The 19,180-nt window shown below is 36.3% G+C and overlaps 1 protein-coding gene across 2 annotated transcripts in view; it reads left to right on the top strand.

Moving 5' to 3' along the window:
• Positions 1–19,180, top strand: part of PRKG1 (protein kinase cGMP-dependent 1) — a 1,344,779-nt gene that overhangs the window by 167,304 nt on the left and 1,158,295 nt on the right. For both annotated transcript variants that reach the window (XM_017536379.2, XM_017536378.2), the window contains exon 2: positions 1,096–1,262. In XM_017536379.2, coding sequence (XP_017391868.1) covers positions 1,096–1,262 — 167 coding nt within the window. The remainder of the gene's footprint in view (positions 1–1,095; positions 1,263–19,180) is intronic.

Below are 19,180 nucleotides of genomic sequence, written 5' to 3'. Positions count from 1 at the left end.
TGATTGTCCTCCTCCTGATAAATATTTATTAATGTCTCTTCCACTTTGATTTTTGCATTCTTAGAAAGTCATTTGGAACTTCTTATTCCAGCAAATAAACATTACAATGTTTTAAGTTCTCCTAAATTTTTCTTGTTAACCACTGAATTCCAATTACAAAATGTTTGAATATCTTTCCTACTGTCTACTTGTATTGAATCCCATGCCTAAAACATGCTGCACTTCAAACATCTTGTTCAATAGACTTTTATCTGCCTGGTTACCTGAATCTAAGCTGCTTGAAGAAGGAAATACTCTCTAAAAAAGCATGGGTTGTGTATAAAGAACTGTCACATTCCCACCAGTTGTTTCAAACAAGTAGGTAGGAATCCGATTCTTATCTTATTTAATCCAGAATATTACTTGAGCAATATTATCTCCCACCATTTACTGAAAGTAATGTTATATTCACCAGTCTTCACATATAAAACTGTTAGGTTGGTATTTTTTTAAATACTATATTATAGATGACTGGCATCTTAGTAGACACTGGGCATACAGTAAAGAACAAATTTAAAATTATCCCTGCCTATGTGGGGCATAAAGTCTAGTGGAAGAGGCACATAAAAAATAATCAAACTTTTTTTTCTGTGATTGTGTGTAGTACAATACATCCCTGTGTTCTTTTACAAACACAAACAGTAGTAATGGTATTTGTTGTGGAGTTTTAAAATTTTGTTCATATTTATTCTTAAGCTAAATTACAAACTTCAATTTAAAATGTTTATCCATTGGTTTCCCAGCAATCTGTGTGATTAAGGAAACATCTAAAGCAAAATGAGCCTGTGTAATTTTGTTTGTTGGTTGGTGGGTAGGTTACTTATTCGTTAAATGATAGGATACTTTAAAAAAAATTTCTTAGTGCCTTTTTTTTTTTTTTTTTTTTTTTTTTTGCTGCTATGGAACTACTTTGTTCTCAGGTCTTACAAAAAATTATTGGATCCCTAACAAGAAAATACATTTGTGGTGTGCCAGAGCACTGTATGGCTCTGCTAAACCTCATAAACTGAAAGAGTTTGTCAGATGTGCCAGTAAATCTTCCCTCTCTTGCCATAGGTCCAAGGATCTTATCAAGGAAGCTATCCTTGATAATGACTTTATGAAGAACTTGGAGCTGTCGCAGATCCAGGAGATTGTGGATTGTATGTATCCAGTGGAGTATGGCAAAGACAGTTGCATCATCAAAGAAGGAGATGTGGGGTCACTGGTGTATGTCATGGAAGGTACGGTTTGTAACTCCAATCCTCTGACATTCAAATATTCTCTTTTTGTCTTATCAGCCTGCACACAGATGGCAATGCATTACATGGAAAATCCCATTTTTCCTTCTTTTATTGATAAATTAGTTTGAAAAGCATTGAAACACTATTTAGATACAGTGGTTAACTATGTGAAGTGCTTGCATTTAGAATATTAATATGAGAATCCAGTATTTTTATAGACATGGGGAAAGTTAAAAATGTGAAAAAAGAAATGTCATTTATTACATGGAATAAGACTGCATGCAGTCAGGTCACCGAGCAAACATATAAAGCTTCGGCAAAAGCTCAAGATCACTGGAAGTATTTTTGGTCTGATAATTTAAGTGTCTTCAACTCTACCCTCAACTTTTAATATGTGACTAGTTTTCCTGCTATGAAGCTTCTGTAAAAAGAAAATGTTTTTCATGTGTATGACAGAGGCAGATAATAAGGTTTGGATGGCATATTACCTGCATAATTAATAGAATGATAGCTTGTTTCATACATCTTGTAAAGACTAATATAGAAAGGGCTTTGAAAAATACTGAGGTGGGCACTATATAAATGTGTTTTATGCCTAGGTAAATTTTCATAATACTTATTTCTGACTTGAAATTTATAATGACATGTTTTGTGGGAAGAAAGTAGCTTGTGATAATGTCTGAATCGGCTGGGAAGAAAGTAAGTTCAGAAATACCTGTAATGTAAGAAATTGACATATAAAAATCAGTTTCTTAGGTGATGATTAATGTTTTATCCAAAAGACTTGTGTGGTAGTGTCTTATAATTATCAAACTTATAGGTTATTTAGAGAAGGGGTGTATTTGGGCAAGTCGCTTCATTTCTCTATATTTCACCTAACCAATTTGTAAAAAAAGAAGATATTCTTTCTTTCTGCCAGTGGTTTTCAACTGGTGACGATTCTGTCTCCCAGGGGACATTGGTGATATCTGCAGACAGTTTTGGTTGTCAGAAAGTGGGTAATGTTGGGGAGACTACTGAATTCTAGGGGGTAAAAGCCAGGCATACAGCTCAAAAGGGTAGTTTCCTAGAACAAAGATTTATCTGACCCAAAATGTCATTAGAGCCAACCTTTTAAAAATCTTGCATTCTGCTTTCTTTATAGGATTGGTATAAAATGAGATAATTTGTATGAATGTTTAATGCAAAGTATAGAACACCACAGCATAATAATTATTATTATTACTATTAAAAACTTGGCCAGGCGTGGTGGCTCACGCCTGTAATCCCAGCACTTTGGGAGGCCGAGGCAGGCGGCTCACAAGGTCAAGAGATCGAGACCATCCTGGCCGTGATGGAACCCCGTCTCTACTAAAAATACAAAAATTAGCCAGGTGTGGTGGCACGCGCCTGTAGTCCCAGCTACTTGGGAGGCTGAGGCACAAGAATCGCTTGAACCCAGGAGGCGGAGGTTGCAGTGAGCCGAGATTGCGCCACTGCGCTCTAGCCTGGTGACAGAGCAAGACCCCATCTCAAAAAAAAAAACCTTGACAGTATAAAAGAAATATTCTTTCTTCATTCAGCATGCACCTTTGATTTATTCTGTGTCATCTTTTTGTATATATGTTAGGCATTCAGTTTTTAAGTAGTAGTTTCTATCATTTTTTTCCTAATACTTTTCACTTTTTATGTTAACAACATAAAGTTCTTCCAAGGCCAAGAAATATACATATTCAGCTAGACTTTCTTCTGGTGACAAAACACAATAAACAAAAACATGCGTAATGTATACTTGTCAGAGAATTGCAAAGAAAAGAGATGAAATTATAGGTCAAGGCTAATATGTGGATAGTGACCAGAAAGGATGAGAAAAGTGGAAAAAATATATAGAGGTCAAGTACAGAATATAAAACCAGAGGCAGTATCTTAAGAACTACTAACAATTAGAAACCATGTTTAAAGCATTTCTGAGACTATATCAATTGCTTCATATGATATTAGTTTTCAGATATTATATTGGTCAACACATTTTAATAAAAGAGCTATTGTATAAAGGAGAGTATCCTTTTACTTCATCTGTTTTCAAATGCTAATTATTGCTATCTCTTTCAAGAAACCACAATTTTGAAACTCTGTGGGTTCAGTCTTCCTTCATCTTGAATTATTTCTTACAAAAATATATTCCCAAATGACCATGTAAATTATTTCTAAAATTTATTTGTGTTGTCCCTTCTTACTAAGCATAACTGAAAGTTTTCTAGCTATGTTAGAAGAAGCTTGAGAAAAATAGTTAATATTTGTTAATGTTTAGAAAATGCCCAACACAAAATTAGTTCAACCATTGTGGAAGACAGTGTGGCGATTCCTCAAGGACCTAGAAATAGAAATTCCATTTGACCCAGCAATCCCATTACTGGGTATATATTCAAAGGATTATAAATCATTCTACCATAAGGACACATGCACACGAATGTTCATTGCAACAATGTTTACAATAGCAAAGACCTGGAACCAACCCAAATGCCCATCGATGATAGACTGGACAGGGAAAATGTGGTACATATACACCATGGAATATTATGCAGCCATCAAAAATGATGAGTTTGTGTCCTTTGTAGGGACATGGATGAACCTGGAAACCATCATTCTCAGCAAACTGACACAAGAGCAGAAAATCAAACACCGCTTGTTCTTACTCATAGGCGGGTGTTGAACAATGAGAACACATGGACACAGGGAGGGGAGCACTACACACTGGGGCCTGTTGGGGGGAAATGGGGGAGGGACAGGGGAGTGGGGAGGTGGGGAGAGATAGCATGGGGAGAAATGCCAGATATAGGTGAAGGGGAGGAAGGCAGCAAATCACACTGCCATGCATGTACCTGTGCAACAATCTTGCATGTTCTTCACATGTACCCCAAAACCTAAAATGCAATAAAAAAAAACAGAAAAGAAAAAAGAAAATGCCCAACACATAGAATATGTTTTTTCTAAATATTTTTGCATATAAAATGTATTTAACCTCAAACAATCCTGTGAGGTGAAGGTTAATATTTATTATTCCATTTTGTAGTTGAGGAGACTGAGGCTCAATGTAGTTAAGTAATTTGCCCAGGTCTCCCAACTAGTATATAGCAGAGTCAGCATTTATACCAACCCTATTTGGATTCAGAGCTCAAACTGTTAACTACGGGGCTATGTATTAGTCAAGGCTCTCCAGAAAAATAGGACAAATAGAATATATATGTCCATACATAGTGAGAAGAAGATATATTTTAAGGACTTGGTTTATGTGATTGTGGAGGCTGGCAAGTCCAAAATCTACAGAGTAAGGCCCATCGGTCAGACATGCTGCAACTCAAGTCTGAAGGTTGTCTGCTGGCAGAATTCCTCTTCCTCGCAGAAAGGTTGGACTTTTTTCCATTCAACTGATTGGATAAAGCCTGCCCACATTATTGGAGGGTAATCAGCTTTATTCAATGTCTATTTATTTAGATGTTAATCTCATAAAAAATATCTTCACCATAACATCTACAGTAGAATAACCTTTGAGCAACTTTCTGGTATTGTGACTTATCCAAGTTGACATGTAAAATTAAACATCACAGGTCAATCAACCCCTTGTCAACTTGGCACCCATACATAGCTTCTTAAACCGTATTTAATCTTCAGATAAAGACAAGAACACGGTCATGCTTCCACCTAACATGATTGAACAACCCTATGTACAACTGCAAATTTACTAGTTCTTTCTCCAAAAGAAGACACAAAGTTCTTGGGTGATGTTTACTCCTATCATTGATATCCCATAGCTTAAATACCATAATGTGAAGTTAATAATATTTAAATGCTATGATATAAAGTCAGTACATCTTATGATGCATGTTAAGGAGATAAGAGAGGGAAGCAAACAAAGGTATTTCATACAAACACGAACACATGTTAATGTAACAAAATAAGGAAGAAATACTCATGATAGATATTACTGCTTCCCCAGGTAACTAATATTTTCCCCATTGCTTCATGATAATTTTAATAAATTTTTTAAATCTTCCTTTTATTGCTAGATTACTAAACAGCATGTCATCTTAATTATCATTTTAAAAACAGGGTTCCAAATAATATATCAATATTCAGAGTCACAGCTTTTGGAATGATGTTGATTGCCTTCAGAGTTAGAGCTTTTGCAGTGCTGTTGATTGCCTTTAAACTCAATAAAATGACTACAATTTTATAACCTAATGCTGATCTTTCCCTAAATGGTAATTCTAGCCAGCTCAATTTAACTTTAGCAGATCTTGTGCTAATAGCCTTATGTCAAAATAATTTAAAATTAAAAAAACAACCATTTAAATTTTAAAAAGTTTAATTGAGGAAATGTTTCATTGTATAATTAGTTAAATCTTCTTAAAATTTAAATAGCAATGTTCTTGATATAGGTGGATTCTTTGTTATCTGTGAACATTAATATTTATAAAGAGTATACCATGGTAACAATGAATGAATAGGTTGTAAAGGATCTTTCACAAACTTGCTTACTATCAAGATATTCAGCGAAACACCCAGGGAGTTTATATGGAAAATCAGTCCAATTTTTCCTGTCTCTCTTGAGTGAAATTAAGTGGTCTTCATAAAATGCTTAACATGTGCTTACATAATTTTTTGTTTTCATCCCAGGCAGTGTTCCAAGTATTACTGCATACCTAAATGCCAAAAGTCCTTATGGTTTTAACAAAGAGAATACTCACATGGTAAGACTTCATTAATTAGGATGACTGGGGAAAAGTCATCTGGGTATAGTATGCATACATTATCACGTATTTTTAAGCAAAATGAGTTGTGTTGCTTTCAGATACTTAAAAGTGCTACCTAGTACAAGTTTCCATTTCAAGTTTTGATCAACATTGTTTGGAATTAACTTCTTAAGGCAGTAGTGTAAGTAGATTATGTTGCTTAAGGCTCTTTTTGTTAAGTATGTTAAAATATTTAAGTGAGTCTTACAGAACATTTGGATACAGTTTATTTTCTTAAACAGATAGACATTGGCCTTAATTATGAGGTAGCACTTGTTAATACCCTTACATTCTTCTTCTCCTTTATTATATAGATAAAATTCAGTCTACCTTCATCCAAAATAAACAAATTCTGATTTAGTGATTTAGAATTGGTGATGTTTTATTTCGAGTGAATTTTACCTAATATTTTAGTATTGGAAATGTCTAATTGTTAGCTATCATAGTGCTTGATTTGCTTAGAGCTATTGGTTTTATTATTTTTTCTGATCTTTCGTGGTAGAAGCAGTTAAATTTCATTTTAATTTTTAAAATGGCAAGTGTCTATTTAGTGCTCTTTGACAATTTGTTATTTTAAGTTAATATTTTTGGATGAAATCATCAATTATCTTTTTGCAATTCAAATTTTATTTAATTTAACTTGTTTTGTTTTATTTATTTAATTGATGTATATTAGTTGTAAACAGTCATGCAGATAGGGTGATGTTTCGATACATGGAATGTATAGTGACCATATCAGGGTAATTAGCATGTCCATCTTCTCAAACAGTTTTCATTTTCTTTATGTTGGGAACATTCAGTATCCTCCTTGTAGTTATTTGGACGTATATAATATATGTCATTATCTGTAGTCACCCTACAGTGCTATAGAACACTAGAACTTACCAATTTTTTTCATGAGGTGTTTGTTAATGATAATAAGTTTTGTTAATTACTTATATGCCAGGTATTGTTTAGTCACTTTCTAGGTCATAAATTTATTAATTATCATAATGACGTTAAGAGATAGGTGTTCTGTTATCTACATGTTAATAAATGGGAAACTGATGCCTGGAGAAGTTCATAACTTGGCCAAGACTATGCAATCAGCATGTTGAAATATACATCTTAGCATGGAGTCCCCATGCCTAAGGACTGACCGTGCAGTGCCTATTTTTGAAGTACAGATTAGAAGTACTGCTGTTACATATTTATTATGTGTATTCCAGCTTGGGGAGCCCATAAAAGATGCATAGCTTTAAACCATGGGATTAAACAAGTGATCTGACTATTTGCAAGAAATAATAAAACTTTAACAGCAATAGTTCAAAAAAAAAAAGTATTCAAGATATTTCCTATAAATACTTCTTAGGCCCCTCTGCATCCTTTGAGTATTGAACTGCTTACTGACCTCTCTATAGATTATCTAGCATCCATTCCTCTTCTCTTATTAGTTCCTTTTTTTCTTATTGAAAGAATGGCTATGATTTGACTTAATTCTTGGTCCACCTCTGTATCTTTATTGTTTAGAAGTAAGCTCCATCTTGTACTTTCGAGGCCCTATTTTCTATATACAATCAATAGCATTGATTTTGTTTTTCTCATAGGCTTTATTTTTATTTTTTAAGAAGGAACAATTCTTTCAAGTTATTACACAAATGACTCTTTTAATGGAGCATTTGTATGCTAACTCTAAGTGATATGTGATTATCCACATCAACTCTCAAAAGACTAAGCTCTCATTTCTGTTGTTATTGAACTGAGACTTCACTTATAAGATCTGCTTCCTTTTCCAGTGAGTTGGTTGATACAATGTGGTCTGCCTCTTATGCTGGTGTTCAATACTGTTTGTTACTAAGGGTGAACATGAATCATGTTAGCCACCATGTAGAGTAAACTTACACCACTTCAAACTGCAAGTTCCATTTTCCCTCCCCAAACATTTTTTACTGTCTTTATAAAATTAAATGATGTAATGAATGTTGACATTCAAAGAGGGGTTTTATATACATTTGAACATTAAAAATGAGCCTCTCAATGTCAGTTGGCATTCAGAACACTACCTGAGAGTGTGATGGAATTGAATGCATTTTCATATTGATTAGCTCTCAGTAAATTTAACGTGAGAAACAGGCCATTTTATTCTTTACAATCAGATATTGCCTTTTGGCCTTGTGAGTTTTTCATGTTAATCCAAAAGCTATCTTTAGAACAGTTAAAATACAAATGTACTTAAAGTTATTCTTGCAATTCCTTTATGGGATCAAGCTTGTCATGTTAATGTTAAAGAGAAAGCTTGTCTACTACTTACATAAAAACAAAACAAAACATCTGATCATAAAAAGTTCTCATAAATAAGGAGAGTCTTGAAGCACTAAATGTGAATATTAAAATACAGTTTAGTTATTGAGGTAATGACAAAGGCAGGGATGTGAAATATTTAGATGCCATGTGGGGTATCATGTTCATTTTGGGGTGCTATGCTTCAGAAAGGACTTTAATATACTTGAGCAAGTTCAGGAGGCATAACATATGTTTAAAATAATTAATAATATTTCATGGATGGAAGATTTAGGAAGAAAGGATAACTGTTTCTAAGTGCTGAAAACATGATCACATGGGTTGGGGGTTGCAGAAGGGGAATTATTCTGTATAAATTTAGATGGCCAAAGAAGAAATGCAAGTTATGGTGAAGCCTAAATTGAGTCAGCTTGAGAATCAATATTTTGCTAATTAAAATGAACCAAAAGTGAAATGAGCAGCCTGATGTGATGGCAAGAACCTTATCTCATGAGGCATTCTAGCAGTGACTACATAGCATCTGCTTAGAGAAAGTTTGTGTAGGCAGAGGAGGGATTCCTTGTGGCTGAACCATAACATATCTCCTCTGTCTTCCCCAGACTGCAAGACTCTGAGTCTGTGAGTCTGTGAACTAATACTGTACAAGTCAGCTTATAAAAGCCTAGCCCTCCAAAGGTTTCCTCTTGAAATCCTTCCCCATATGCAATGTACATTTTTAGTTTTGAATGTTCTTTTATTTATATAAATCTAATAATTTTGCATGTATTCTTCTACCACTTAATTGTTTTTGCTCAATATTGTGTTCTATTGTATGACCTAATTTATTGATAGTTTATGCTGTTGATGGCATCTGAATTATTTCTAGTTATTTTGCTCACTCAAACTGTGCTTGTCTAAACAGTGTTAACAGTGTATCCTGATAAACATGTTCAGTAATTTCTCTAGTGTGTGTGTGTGTGTGTGTGTGTGTGTGTGTGTGTGTGTGTATATATATATATAATTTCTGGGTCTTAATGTATGTATGTGACTCTTCAAATTTGTTAAATAATACCAAATTCCTTTCCAAAGTGGTTTTATCTGATTATACCTGATTGCAACTTATGCCTAAGTTTTCTGATTGCCCCTCACATCCAGGACAATTTATATTGACAAATATGTAAATTTTACCTATCAGGGAGATGTAAAATGGCATCTTGTGATCTTAATTTTCATCTCCCTAGATATGAATGAGGTTGTTAACTGTTTGTGTTTCTTTTGTGAAAAGTCTGTTATAGTTCTCTCTCTTTCTTTTCTGATAGGGGGATAATTTTCACATATTGGAACTTAATCTTTATCAAAGTTACATGCATTGCAGATATCTTTCCTATCTATGGCTTATATTTCTGTTCCTTTTTTTTCTTCTGGAGACAAAAATCTCACTCTGTCATCCAGGCTGGAATGCAGTAGTGTGATCTTGGCTCACTGCAACCTCTGCCTCTTGGATTAAAGTGATTCTCATGCCTCAGCCTCCCAAGTAGCTGTGATTACAGGCACATGCCACCATGCTAGGCTAATTTTTTGTATTTTTAGTAGAGATAGGGTTTTACTATGTTGGCTAGGCTGGCGTTGAACTCCTGACCTCAAGTAATCCACCTGCCTCGGCCTCGCAAAGTGCTGTGTTTACAGGCATGAGCCACTGTGCCCTGCCATGTTTCTATCCTCTGATATATTCTGATGAACAGCAATTATTAATTTTAATGTAGTCAGATGTATCAGTCTTCCTCTTGGTTTGTACTTTTTGTATCTTTTTAAAGAAATCCTGTTAACCAGTTTTTTTAAATGTGTGTGTGTGTGTGTGTGTGTGTGTGTGTGTGTGTGTGTGTGTATGTATGTGTGCATGTGTGTGTCCTTGAAGGCACTTTCATAACTTAGGTATGTGAGGTTGATAGCTTAGATTATCTCTACATTGATAATCTAAAGAGTAGTTGTCCTTTTCAAAGTAGGAGGCTTGAAAAGCCATACATTTTTGCTTTTATGTCCTTTTTTCAATATATTTTAAGAATTCTTTATAAATTATCCTTTGGGACAGTAAATTTACTTTTGAATATACTTGATGATAGCAATTTCTTTTTCTGTGAGAGTGGATTTTATATTTTGAAATAATCACAAGTCATTTAGTGACAAATTTGATGAATAGGGGTAGGTGATTAAGCTGAGTAATAAAAGTTTTTTTTTTTTTTTTTGGCTAAAATACATAAGAATGTCTATATATGTACCATTAGAAAGTAATGGTATTTATTGTACAAGTTAAGAATTGACCAGATGTTTTACTCTAGATCATCATTATTGAAAAACTGACATATTTTGAAGGGTAATGTTCTTAATACTCATTTGGTTACTAAGCTCTTGTGAGATTTCATGGACCTATCTCATTATGGTTCTAATGTATAGTTCTCAATTTCTTTATAAATTATTACTAGTGGAAATTAGTTTATTACACTAGGAAGAGGCTTAGTGTGGCTTTTCTTATTTTGGAAGACTCCTGAAAGCTAAAATGTTTGAAAATTACTGTACCTGTTTTGAGATGATATTTGAAATGCCATCAATTTTTTTTTCAAAAAATCAATCTGACATTAATAAGGCAAATCATGAGCTGTGTTAAAAAGGTACACATTTTCCCCCTCTTATTCTTACTTCAATCAGTTATTTATTTTATTCCTATGCTTATTCATTTTGCTAAGATGGCAATCTCTTCATTCTTCATTTTGAGAGAATGCCAGAGTGGAAACTTTAAAAATGTATTCTTTTTAGTAAAAATTAGAAATAAAAACAGCATAGCTGAAATAGTAAAAAGTGAGAAGAAAATGTGGATTAGTACTTTTTTGGCAATGGTGTAATAACACATTGATTTCTTGCTAATGAGGTAAAATTTACTTCAGCCATCATTACATAACTGTTGAAGAGTTTGCATGCTGAACATTTCACACAATTCTACAATTGTCGTGTGTTCATTTTAAAAACACATAGATGTATTTCTTTAGGGACTTTAACACAATTTTCAATGATTTATGTGTGGAGCTGGATAGACTAATGCTTTTAATATCCATCCCTCTAATGAGAAAGTCTTGAATGTTTAGTAATTATTTTGGCACACTCTCCAAGGGTCAGACAGATAGGAGCTACTTCCCAGCACAAGGAAGCTTACTGGTGTGGCTACCATAGCAACAGCCTACCCCACCCCCACCACAGAGAACATCAGAATTGGTCTCTGAAGTTATTGGAATTCTCCCATGTCTCCACATTTGAGAAACACAGGCTGTAATTGCACCTACTTCATCTGAATTTAACTACTGTAGCTTTGGAAGGGTGCAATCTGAATCTGATCTATAAACTTTCAGATAAAATGAAAATATTTTTGTGCTAAGGCTCCAAAAGTAGTATACAGAGAGTTAGAATTATGGTTGATGACTTAAAATGGTATTAAAATCAATCTGAGAATTCATGCTTTATGTGTATTTCTAATATCAAGGAATTATTATTGAGTATATAGTTATATTAATGATTTCTATAGTATTTTTTTCTCCAATCCATTGACCTTTACTGAAGTGGATTTTTTTCCATGTATCACAAAATACCCTATAAGTTATTCATAAGAATGTATAGGAGCAAATGCTTGTATTTTAATTTAACTGTCATTTTATTATGTTTTGAGACAGGGTCTCACCCTGTCTCCCAGGCTGGAATTCAGTGGCTGGATCCTAGTTCGCTGCAACCTTGAACTCCTGGGTTGGAGTAATCCTCCTGCCTTTGCCTCTCCAGGAGCTAAGACTACAGGTTCACGATACCATACCCAGCTAACTTTTTGGCTTTTTGGAGAAATGGGCTCTCACTATGTCACCCAGGCTGTTCTCAAAATTCTGGCTTGAGGTTATTCTCCCGCCTCAGCCTCTCAAAGTTTTGAGATTACAGAAATGATCCACCAAGAGGACCTGTAAATGCTTTTTTTTTTTTGAGACGGAGTTTCGCTCTTGTTGCCCAGGCTGGAGTGCAATGGCGCGATCTCAGCTCACCGCAACCTCCTCCACCTCCAGGGTTCAGGCAATTCTCCTGCCTCAGCCTCCTGCCTCAGCCTCCTGAGTAGCTGGGATTACAGGCATGTGCCACCATGCCCAGCTGATTTTTTGTATTTTTAGTAGAGATGGGGTTTCACTATGTTGACCAGGATGGTTTCGATCTCTTGACCTCGTGATCCACCCGCCTCGGCCTCCCAAAGTGCTGGGATTACAGGCGTGAGCCACCGCGCCCGGCTGTAAATGCTTTTAAAACAAAATAGTAATTCCAGCTACTCAGGAAGCTGAAGCAGGAGAATCTCTTGAACTAGGGAGGTGGAGGCTGCATTGAGCTGAGATCATGCCTTTGCACTCCAGCCTGAGCAACAAGAGTGAAACTGTCTCAAACAAAAGCAAAGCACAAATAGAGTATCTACTTTCTATCTGCTGTTCACTGTCTGTGTAGGTGAACAAGAACAGCTAAGTTACTCTGTACAGTTTTCATTATAAAGGCTAATTAAGTTACTTTGTTCATTTATTAATAGCAAAGCCTTATTACAAAAAGTATCTGGTGAAGTTGGTCAAACTCTTTTGAAGATGGTTTTCCATTTCACAAATATGCAATGGTATATTTATTTATTTTATAAATTTAAAAAAATTTTTATATATTTTATTGCACTTTAGGTTCCGGGGTACATGTGAAGAATATGCAGGATTGTTGCATAGGTACATATATGGCAATGTGTTTAGCTGCCTCGATCCCCCCATCATCTATATCTGGCATTTCTCCCCATGTTATCCCTCCCCAGCTCTCTACCACCTGCTGTCCCTCCCCTAGTCCTCCTCAACAGACCCCAGTGTGTGATGCTCCCCTCCCTGTGTCCATGTGTTCTCATTGTTCATCACCCACCTGTGAGTGAGAACATGCAGTGTTTAATTTTCTGTTCTTGTGTCAGTTTGCTGAGAATGATGGTTTCCAGTTTCATCCATGTCCCTAAAAAGTCCACAAACTCATTGTTTTTGATGGCCGTATAATATTTCATGGTGTATATTTGCCACATTTTCCCTGTCCAGTCTATCATCAATGGGCATTTAGGTTGGTTCCAGGTCTTTGCTATTGTAAACAGTGCTGCTATGAACATATGTGTGCATGTGTCTTATAATAGAATGATTTATAATCCTTTGGATATATACCCAGTAATGGGATTGCTGGGTCAAATGGAATTTCTGTTTCTAGGTCCTTGAGGAATTACCACACTGTCTTCTACAATGATTGAATTAATTTGCACACAAACAGCGTAAAAGTGTTCCTATTTCTCTACATCTTCTCCAGCATCTGTTGTCTCCAGATTTTTTAATGATCACCATTGTAACTGGTGTGAGATGGTATCTCAATGTGGTTTTGATTTGCATTTCTCTAATGACCAGTGGTGACGAGCATTTTTTCATATGTTTGTTGGCCTAATATATGTCTTCTTTTGAAAAGTGTCTGTTCATATCCTTCACCCAGTTTTGAATGGGTTTGTTTGTTTTTTTCTTGCTGTTTTAGTTTTCTGTAGATTCTGGATATTAGCCATTTGTCAAATGGGTAGATCGCAAAAATTTTTTCCCATTCTGCTGGTTGCTGGTTCACTCTAATGATTGTTTCTTTTGCTGTATAGGAGCTCTGGAGTTATAATTAGATCTCATTTGTCTATTTTGGCTCTTACTGCCAATGCTTTTGGTGTTTTAGTCAGGAAGTCCTTGCTTATGCCTATATCCTGAATGGTTTTGCCTAGGTTTTCATCTCGGGTTTTTATGGTGTTAGGTCTTATGTTTAAGTCTTTAATCCATCTGGAGTTAATTTTAGTGTAAGGTGTCAGAAAGGGGTAAAGTTTCTACTTTCTGCACACTGCAAGCCAGTTTTCCCAACACCATTTATTAAACAAGGAATCCTTTCCCCATTGCTTGTTTTTGTCAGCTTTGTCAAAGATCTGATGTTTGTAGATGTGTGGCATTGCTTCTGAGGACTCTGTTCTGTTCCATTGGTCTATATCTCTGTTTTGGTACCAGTACTGTGCTGTTTTGATTACTGTAGCCTTGTGGTATAGTTTGAAGTGAGGTAGCATGATGCCTCTGGCTTTGTCCTTTTTGCTTAGAATTGACTTGGCTATGCGGGCTCTCTTTTGGTTCCATATGAAGTTTAAGGTGGATTTTTACAGTTCGGGGAAGAGGGTCATAGTAGCTTGATGGGGATAGCATTGAATCTATAAATTACTATGGGCAGTATGGCCATTTTCACAATATTGATTCTTCCTAACCATAAGCATGGAATGTTTTTCCATCTGTTTGTGCCCTCTCATTTCCTTGAGCAGTGGTTTGTAGTTCTCCTTGAAGAGGTCCTTTATATCCTCTGTTAGTTGTATTCCTAGGTATTTTATTTCTTTGTGGCAATTGTGGATGGGAGTTCATTTTAATTTGGCTCTCTTTAAGTTTGTTATTGGTGTATAGGAATGCTTGTGATTTCTGCACATTGATTTTGTATCCTGAGAGTTTGCTGAAGTTACGTGTCAGTTTCCGGAGATGTTGGGCTGAGACGATGGCATCTTCTAAACATACAGTTATGCTGTCCACAAAGATAGACAATTTGACTTCCTCCTTTCCTAATTGAATATCCTTTATTTCTTTTTCTTGCCTGATTGCTCTGACTAGAACTTCGAAAACTATATTGGATAGGAGTGGTGATAGAGGGCATCCTTGTCTAGTACCAGATTTTAAAGGGAATGCTTCCAGTTTTTGCCCATTCAGTATGATATTGGCTATAGGTATATCATAAACAGCTTTTATTGTTTTGAGATATGTTCCATTGATACCTAGTTTATTGAGAGTTTTTAGCATAAGGGCTGTTGAATTTTGTCTAAGGCCTTCTCTCCATCTATTGAGATAATCATGTGTTTTTTGTTTTTGTTTATGTGGTGGATTACATATATAGACTTGCATATGTTGAACCAGCCTTGCATCTCTGGGATCAGTCTACTTGATCATGATGGATAAACTTTTTGATGTGCTATTGCCATCCGTTTGCCAGTATATTATTGAAGATTTTTGCATCTATCGTCATCATGGATATTGGCCTGAAGTTTTCTTTTCTTGTTGAGTCTATGCCAGGTTTTGGTATCAGGATGATGTTGGTCTCATAAAATGATTTGGGAAGGATTCCCTCTTTTTGCATTGCTTGGAATAGTTTCAGAAGGAGTGGTACCAGCTCCTCTTTGTATGTCTGGTAGAATTTGGCTGTCAACCCATCCTGACCTGGGCTTTTTTTGATTGATAGGCTATTAATTACTGCTTCAACTTCAGCTCTTATTATTGGTCTATTCAGGGTTTCAACTTCTTCCTGGTTTAGGCTTGGGAGGGTGCAAGTGTCCAGGAATTTATCAATTTCTTCCAGGTTTACTGATTTATGTGCATAGAGTTGTTTGTAGCAATCTCTGATGGTAGTTTGTATTTCTGTGGAATTGGTGATGATATCCCCTTTATCATTTTTATTGCATCTATTTGATTATTCTCTCTTTTTTTTATTAATCTGGCTAGTGGTCTGTCTATTTTGTTGATCTTTTCAAAAAAACAGATCCTGGATATACTGATTTTGAAGGGTTTTTGTGTCTCTATTTCCTTCAGTTCTGCTTTGATCTTAGTTATTTCTTGTCTTCTGCTGGCTTTTGAGTTTTTTTATCTTGATCCTCTAGCTCTTTCAATTTTGATGATAGGGTGTTGATTTTAGATCTTTCATTGCTTCTCGTGTGGGCATTTATTGCTACAAATTTTCCTCTAGACAAGCTTTAAATGTGTCCCAGAGATTCTGGTATATTGTGTCTTCGTTTTCGTTGGTTTCTAAGAACATCTTTATTTCTGCCTTCATTTCATTGTTTATCCAGTCAATATTGAAGAGCCAGTTGTCCAGTTTCCATGAAGTTGTGTGGTTCTGAGTTAGTTTCTGAATTCTGAGTTCTAATTTGATTGTGCTGTTGTCTGAGAGACTGTTTGTTATGACTTCTGTTCTTTTGCATATGCTGAGGAGTGATCTACTTCCAATTATGTGGTCAATTTTAGAGTAGGTGTGATGTGGTGCTGAGAAGAATGTATATTCTGTGGATTTGGAGTGAAGAGTTCTGTAAATGTCTATTAGGTTTGCTTGGTCCAGGTCTGAGTTCAAGTCCTGGATATCCTTGTTAATTTTCTGTCTTGTTCTCTGTGTAATATTGATAGTGGGGTGTTAAGGTTTTCCACTATTATTGTGTGGGAGTCTAAGTCTCTTTGTAGGTCATTAAGAACTTGCTTTATGTATCTGGGTGCTCCTATGTTGGGTGCATATATATTTAGGATCACTAGCTCGTCTTGTTCCATTGATTCTTTTACCATTATGTAATGCCCTTCTTTGTCTCTTTTGATATTTTTTAGTTTAAAGTCTATTTTATCAGAGACTTGAATTGCAGCTCCTGCTTATTTTTTGCTTCCCATTTGCTTGGTAAATCTTCTTCCATCCCTTTATTTTGATTCTATGTGTATCCTTGCATGTAAGATTGGTTTCCTGGATACAGCACACTGATGGGTTTTGACTTTTTATCCAATTCGCCAGTCTGTGTCTTTCGATTGGGGCATTTAGCCCATTTACATTTAAGGTTCATATTGTTATGTGTAAATTTGATCTGCCATTTTGATGCTAGCTGGTTGCTTTGCCCATTAGTTGATGCATTTTTTTCATAGTGTCAATGCTCTTTACCATTTGGGACATTTTTGGAGTGGCTGGTACCAGTTGTTCCTTTCTATGTTTAGTGCTTCTTTCAGGAGCTCTTTTAAGGCAGGCCTGTTGGTGATTAAATCTCTGAGAAATTGTGAAGCACACACAAGTTTCAATAGGTGAATAGGCCAAGCAGAAGAAAGGATTTTATTTCTCTCTCCCAGGCATTTCTAAAGGATTTTATTTCTCCTTGGCTTATGAAGCGTAGTTTGGCTGGATATGAAATTCTAGGTTGAAAGTTCTTTCCTTTAAGGGTGTTGAATGTTGGCCCCCATTCTCTTCTGGTTTGTAGGGTTTCTGCAGAGAAATACCCTGTCAGTCTGATGGGCTTCCCTTTGTGGGTAACCCGGCCTTTCTTTCTGACTGCCCTTAGCATTTTTTCCTTCATTTCAACCATGGTGAATCTGATGATTATGTGCCTTTGGGTTGCTCTTCTTGAGGAATACCTTTATGGTGTTCTCTATATTTCCTGGACTTGAATATTGGTCTGCCTTGCTAGGTTGGGGAAGTTCTCCTGGATAATAATCTGAAGAGTGTTTTCCAGCTTGGATTCATTCTCTCTGTCACATTCAGGTACACCTATCAAACGTAGATTAGATCTTTTCAAATAATCTCATATTTCTTGGAGGCTTTGTTCATTTCTTTTCACTCTTTTTTCTCTAATCTTGCCTTCTCATTTTGTTTCATTGAGTTGATCTTCAATCTCTGATATCCTTTCTTCTGCTTGGCCTATTCAGCTATTGAAACTTGTGTATGCTTCACAAAGTTCTCATGCTGTGTTTTTCAGTTCCATGAAGTCATTTATATTCTTCTCTAAGCTGTTTCTTCTTGTTAGCATTTTGCCAAACCTTTTTTCGAGGTTCTTAGTTTCCTTGCATTGGGTTAGAACAAGTTCTTTTAGCTCTGAGAAGTTTGTTATTACCCACTTTCTGAAGCCTGTTTCTGTCAATTCATCAGACTCATTTCCATCCAGCCATGTTTCCTTGCTGGTGAGGAGTTGTGATTCCTTGAAGGAGACGAGGCATTCTGGTTTTGGATGTTTTCATCCTTTTTGTGCTGGTTTCTTCCCATCTTTGTGGATTTATCTACCTGTGGTCTTTGTAGTTGGTGACTTTCAGATGGTATCTCTGAATTGGCATCCTGTTTGTTAATGATGAAGTTTTTTCTCTCTGTATTTTACTTTTTCTTCTAACAGTCAGGCCCCTCTGCTGTAGGACTGCCGGAGGTCCACTCCAGACCCTACTTGCCTGGGGATCACTTGCAGCAGCTGCAGAACAGTAAGGGTTGCTGCCAGTTTCTTCTTCTGTTATCTTGTCCCAGGAGGATACCCACAAGATGTCAGCCTGTGCTCTCTTTTATGAAGTGTCTCTTTGGATATATGGGGGTTGTGGAGCTGCTTGAGGAGACCGTCTGTCCCTTATAGTGTCTCAGGTGCTGAGCTTTGAGCTCCATTGCTCTGTTCGGAGCTGCTGGGCAGGTACATATAAGTCTGCTGCAGCAGAACTCATAACCACCTTTCTTCCTAGGTACTCTGTCCTGGGAAGGTGGGACTTTATTTATAATTTCCTGTCATTCTGCTGCCTTTTTTCAGAGATGCCCTATGAGGAGGTAGCCTAGTCACAGTCTGCCAGCAGAGGCATTGCTGAGCTGCCGTGGTCTCTGCCCAACTGCTGTATTAACTTCCTTGTGGTTTTGTTTATAGAGGTATAGTTAGAACTGCCTCAGTAATGGCAGACTGTCTCTGTACATGGTGGACTGCCTCAGTACATGGCGGACTACCTCAGTAATGGCGGACTGCCTCGGTAATAGCAGGCTGCCTCGGTAATGGCAGGCTGCCTCAGTAATGGTGGACTGCCTCAGTAATGGTAATGGCGGATTGTCTTGGTAGTGGTGGACTGCCTCGGTAATGGTGGACGTCTTTCTCCCACAGAGCTGGATCATCCTGGCTCCAGCTGTGCTTGCTGTGAAACTCTCAATCCAGAGTGTTTCAGACTCCTGGTCTTTGTGGGAGTGGGATCCTCCAAGACAAATTACCTGGCTCTCTGTTTTTTTTTTTTT

The sequence above is a fragment of the Cebus imitator genome, unplaced genomic scaffold, assembly GCF_001604975.1.
Source record: "Cebus imitator isolate Cc_AM_T3 unplaced genomic scaffold, Cebus_imitator-1.0 Scaffold97, whole genome shotgun sequence".
Lineage (NCBI taxonomy): Eukaryota > Metazoa > Chordata > Mammalia > Primates > Cebidae > Cebus > Cebus imitator.
The sequence above is the reverse complement of the archived record's forward strand: the minus strand, read 5'-3'. Positions and strand labels throughout refer to the sequence as shown.